Source organism: Nanorana parkeri, unplaced genomic scaffold, assembly GCF_000935625.1.
Source record: "Nanorana parkeri isolate BGI_ZX_2015 unplaced genomic scaffold, ASM93562v1 scaffold379, whole genome shotgun sequence".
Taxonomy (NCBI): domain Eukaryota; kingdom Metazoa; phylum Chordata; class Amphibia; order Anura; family Dicroglossidae; genus Nanorana; species Nanorana parkeri.
This window is the reverse complement of record NW_017306647.1, coordinates 178766-184398: the sequence shown is the minus strand read 5'-3', so window position 1 is coordinate 184398 and position 5633 is coordinate 178766. Positions and strand designations below refer to the sequence as shown.

Genomic DNA, 5633 nt, shown 5'->3' with positions numbered 1-5633 from the left:
TTTGAAATAATGTCAGCAGCAACTTCTGTAATCCTTACTAGGGCCCCCTTCCACCGCCAGGCCCCTTAGCAGCCACATGGGCCGCTACGGCTAATGTTATGCCACTGTGTCCACCCCTCGGTCTACTCTATATGTGGGGCACCTTTTCAACTGTACAGAGCACAAACCATAGCGAGGAAAGATGGTTTCAGATGTTGGCTCCTCTCGGCATCCCCTGCACCCTTCTTCAGCAGCTCTTTGAATTTAGTCACAACGGTGGAAAGAGCCTTCCAACTCCCCTCAACATCCCTTGCATCCCTTAAGGTTCTTCTGCTGAATTTACTTTTAAATGTCCGGGGGTGGCCGAAAACGGGAAACAAAGTAGTATAAAAATGTTTACACAGTATGTAAATGTTGAGACTTGGTGTTGCCCTCTATAACCCTACTGTCCTAGGCAATGGCCTAAGTGTCCAATATGGTAAATACAGCCCCTGGCCCAACCCCATGCCCAGGGGAGGATGAAGCTGTTTACGGTTACTCTAGGGGGTGCTAAGGAGGGTTTACAACCAATGGAATTGCTCCTTATAGCACATAGGGATTGGATATGTGTTCCAAGGGATGCTGACCCATGAGGAGCAAGGGTTGGGATCTCCTCTTTCCAACTCTTCCTCCAGCCTAGGCACATACGTAGGGCACCGTTAGCATGCCAGGTGAGTTTCATAACACCCGTCCATAAGAGTGGAGACCAGTGCAATCCAGCCAACAACAGAAGGATGTGTTAACGCACCGAGGAACCCGAGAAACTGTGTTGACTTCTAAATCCCCTACATTGCCTAAACCCCCCCCTTCCTCCCTATCTCCATTTTTAATATCCCTTACCCCTGATAGCATCCCTGGACTCACCTCCTATTCCCTTTATATTACCCCTTACCCCTGATAGCATCACTGGACTCTTCTCCCTTTCCCTGGACTCTTCTCCCATTACCTTTATATTACCCCTTACCCCTGATAGCCTTCCTGGACTCTCCTCCCATTCCCTTTATATTACCCCTTACCCCTGATAGCATCACTGGACTCTTCTCCCTTTCCCTGTACTCTTCTCCCATTCCCTTTATATTACCCCTTACCCCTGATAGCATCCCTGGACTCACCTCCTATTCCCTTTATATTACCCCTTACCCCTGATAGCATACTCACCTCCTATTCCCTTTATATTACCCCATAGCCCTGATAGCATTCCTGGACTCACCTCCTATTCCCTTTATATTACCCCTTACCCCTGATAGCATTCCTGGACTCACCTCCCATTCCCTTTATATTACCCCTTACCCCTAATAGCATCCCTGGACTCTCCTCCCATTCCCTTTATATTACCCCTTACCCCTGATAGCATCCCTGGACTCACCTCCTATTCCCTTTATATTACCCCATAGCCCTGATAACCTTCCTGGACTCACCTCCTATTCCCTTTATATTACCCCTTACCCCTGATAGCATTCCTGTACTCACCTCCTATTCCCTTTATATTACCCCTTACCCCTGATAACCTTCCTGGACTCACCTCCTATTCCCTTTATATTACCCCATAGCCCTGATAACCTTCCTGGACTCACCTCCTATTCCCTTTATATTACCCCTTACCCCTGATAGCATACTCACCTCCTATTCCCTTTATATTACCCCATAGCCCTGATAGCATTCCTGGACTCACCTCCCATTCCCTTTATATTACCCCTTACCCCTGATAGCATCCATGGACTCTCCTCCCATTCCCTTTATATTACCCCTTACCCCTGATAGCATCCCTGGACTCACCTCCTATTCCCTTTATATTACCCCATAGCCCTGATAACCTTCCTGGACTCACCTCCTATTCCCTTTATATTACCCCTTACCCCTGATAGCATTCCTGTACTCACCTCCTATTCCCTTTATATTACCCCTTACCCCTGATAACCTTCCTGGACTCACCTCCTATTCCCTTTATGTAGCAGCCAGGAGATGAATAAGAGGGGAGTGCCATTTGAGTGACAGCTCTGAGTCTGCCGTGGCTGCTAGCGTCACATCCAAGATGGCGGCACCCAGCGGCAGTCTCAGGGCTTTTGGATGTACCAGGGAGGCTTTCACAGGTAAAGAACATGCCTAAAATACATGACATGCACATAGAATCCTATGCGAATATTGTTGAAATAAATGGTCTGGTGACAGGGTCTCTTTAGGGATACAACAGAACGGCCATTTTTTATTTTGGAAGGTTTTGAGAACTTTGCCCTATCTGTTATTTCTTCAGAGAATTGATATTTCCACCTAGATTGTGACACGGCCCGAGCTGTTATAAACAGGATGTGGCTTCAAGCCTGCAATGCAACAAAGTTATGTTTATAGACTGTCATAGAACTGAACCCCCGCTGCACAATAGAGGGGGTTCCACATGTCAAAGTGCAATGACAATGCAAAGGCAGACCTCAAACCAAAGGGCCACTAAGACCACTCAAGAGTGATTTTAGGACCCCAGGGTAAGGTATTCTTTATTGAGGGGCTCAACAATCCGTGGGGTATAAAGGGGGTAAATCCACGGGACAGCAATAGGGCACAGCGAGGAATAAGGTAACTAGATCACAGGGCAGCAATAGGGCACAGCGAGGAATAAGGTAACTAGATCACAGGGCAACAATAGGGCACAGCGAGGAATAAGGTAACTAGATCACAGGGCAACAATAGGGCACAGCGAGGAATAAGGTAACTAGATCACAGGGCAACAATAGGGCACAGCGAGGAATAAGGTAACTAGATCACAGGGCAACAATAGGGCACAGCGAGGAATAAGGTAACTAGATCACAGGGCAACAATAGGGCACAGCGAGGAATAAGGTAACTAGATCACAGGGCAACAATAGGGCACAGCGAGGAATAAGGTAACTAGATTAGAGGGTGGCAATTGGGCACAACAAGGGATAAGTCCAGAGACACAGGGCAGCAATCCAGGCACAGTCAGGCAGCAATATGGTGGAGCAACTATTAAGTCCAGGGCCACAAGCAACAATTGGGGCACAGTCAGGAACAGGCAGCAGTATGGTACAGCAATGTGCAATGTGCTGTACCATACTGCTGCCTGTTCCTGGCTGTGCCTGGATTATTGCCCTGTGACCCCGGACTTAATAGTGTGCTGTACCATACTGCTGCCTGTTCCTGGCTGTGCCTGGATTATTGCCCTGTGACCCCGGACTTAATAGTGTGCTGTACCATACTGCTGCCTGTTCCTGGCTGTGCCTGGATTATTGCCCTGTGACCCCGGACTTAATAGTGTGCTTACCATACTGCTGCCTGTCCCTGGCTGTGCCTGGATTGTTGCCCTGTGACCACGGACTTAATATTGTGCTTACCATACTGCTGCCTGTCCCTGGCTGTGCCCGGATTGTTGCCCTGTCACCCAGGACTTCATCATTGTTGTAGCGGAGTGCTGCCTGTCCCTGGCTGTGCCCGGTTTCTGGCCCTGTGACCCCAGACTTAATAATGTGCTGCACCATATTATTGCCCCGTGACCCCGGACCTAATAATGTGCTGTACCATACTACTGCCTGTTCCTGGCTGTGCCTGGATTGTTGCCCCGTGACCCTGGACTTAATACTAAGTCCGGGGTCACGGGGCAACAATCCGGGCACAGCCAGGGACAGGCAGCACAGACACAGGGCAGCAATGCAGTGCAGCGGGGTAGTTTACTCACACTTGCAACTTGCAGCAGCCGCTACTCAAGGGTCCAACAACAGGAGGTGGGTCAGAGGGGCACAGCGAGGCTCCAGGATCTGATGGGACAAGCTCTGTGCACCCGCCCACAGCTCGGGGTCCACACAGGCAGCAAAGGCACAGGATAGGATGTCTAGGCGTCCAAACAGCAGCTCAGATCTAATAAGGAACTACAAGTCCCAGCAGTCCCAATCACAGCAGAACTATATGTCCCAGCAGTTCCTTTGTCGTCCTAGTCTCCTGCTGGTATGGCTCTGCAGCCACGAGTTCTCTGCGCCCATCACTGGAGGTAACTGACACTTTCTGTCTATCACTCTTACATTGTATCTGGAGATCAGCAATCAGAGCTGTGACCAAATCCCCGGTGCTGAGGTGTCCGGCTCTCTCCTGGTACAATCAATTCTGAGCTGCCTGTTGAGTCTCCGGACCCCCCTATGTGCTCCCAGGACCACATCGATCAATATACGGATCAGATGATTGATTTCATTGTCATGTAACAAATGTTTTTAAATATTTGTTACAAACAGGAAACCTCACATATATTATTTGGGTCAATCCCCCATCCCATTAAGGCCCCCCCAAATGGATGACTGGTCTTGTCCCCACCCCCTCCTGTAATAAAGACCGCTCACTGCTGCTCTCTTCTTGTGCAGGGTGACTGGTCTTGTCTCCGCCCCCGCCTGTAATAACGACTGCTCACTGCTGCTCTCTTTTTGTGCAGGGTGACTGGTCTTGTCTCCGCCCCCTCCTGTAATAAAGACCGTTCACTGCTGCTCTCTTCTTGTGCAGGGTGACTGGTCTCGTCTCTGCCCCCTCCTGTAATAAAGACCGGTCACTGCTGCTCTCTCCTTGTGCAGGGTGACTGGTCTTGTCCCCGCCCCCGCCTGTAATAACAACCGCTCACTGCTGCTCTCTTCTTGTGCAGGGTGGCTGGTCTTGTCTCCGCCCCCCTCCTGTAATAACGACCGCTCACTGCTGCTCTCTCTCCTTGTGTAAGGTGACTGGTCTTGTCTCCGCCCCAAACATGCTTTGCGCGTGGCAGCCCATTCATTTGAATTGGCTGCCTGACGCACCAGAAAAGGTGCAATCACCATCTCAGACGGCAAACCGCAATGCACATGCACCAGCAAGATTCAGAATCAACGCCATCATGTTGTACCAATGCATGTAAAAAGGGTTGCCACGGATTACCACAATGTCATAGCGTGAACGAGTCCTGAGGGGTCCCTAATAGCAGCTTCTGGGTTTAATTGTGAAGTTAAAACAATACAATGTCTTTTTTTTTTCTAAAGCGCCGGCCACACTGAAATATCAATTCTGGGTGCACTGGCCCTTTAACAAATAATATGTGTACTTGCAAAAAAAATTTAAAAAATAGTTTTCCATTTCACGGGACAAAACATGCAAACCGGGTCTGTCCCTAGACGTCGGGGTCATTCATTTGGGCTCAGTGACCCTTCTGTGACTACACACACACAGACACCAGCACATTTCCTGGACACTGGCCCTTTAAAGCTTCCACCCCCCTGGTAACAGTAACCAGGCAGGGGCGGGCCCAGGAACCAGGAAGTGGCCTCCCACTTCAGGAAGTGCTGTGTATACACAAAGCTGGAGAGGGAGAAGATGGAGAGGAGCTTGTACGACACCGGGGGGACCTCCGACTCCGACTGGGGGGGTGAGAGGGGCAGATATTTATAATAATCTTACATGGTCACCAACCAATCAGCAGGGTTGGGGGGGTTCCGGCCTCGGGTCACATGACACAACAGCCATGCAATGACATTGCATTAGTCTTTACTTAAAGTGAACAAAGTCTCTGCTGATGTCGGTGCCCACAATGCAGAACCGACGCGGGTCATGTGACCTCGTGTTATGCAATGTTAGGTGTTGTTGGAAGTCAACTATAGTAA

The 5633-nt window shown here is 49.7% G+C and overlaps 1 protein-coding gene across 1 annotated transcript in view; it reads left to right on the top strand.

Moving 5' to 3' along the window:
• The first annotated feature begins 5289 nt into the window (after positions 1 to 5289).
• The window catches only part of CLN3 (CLN3, battenin), a 15033-nt gene continuing 14689 nt past the window's right edge, over positions 5290 to 5633 (top strand). The window contains exon 1 of the mRNA XM_018559135.1: positions 5290 to 5398. Within this exon, the coding sequence (XP_018414637.1) occupies positions 5347 to 5398 (52 nt within the window). The 5' untranslated portion in view covers positions 5290 to 5346. The remainder of the gene's footprint in view (positions 5399 to 5633) is intronic.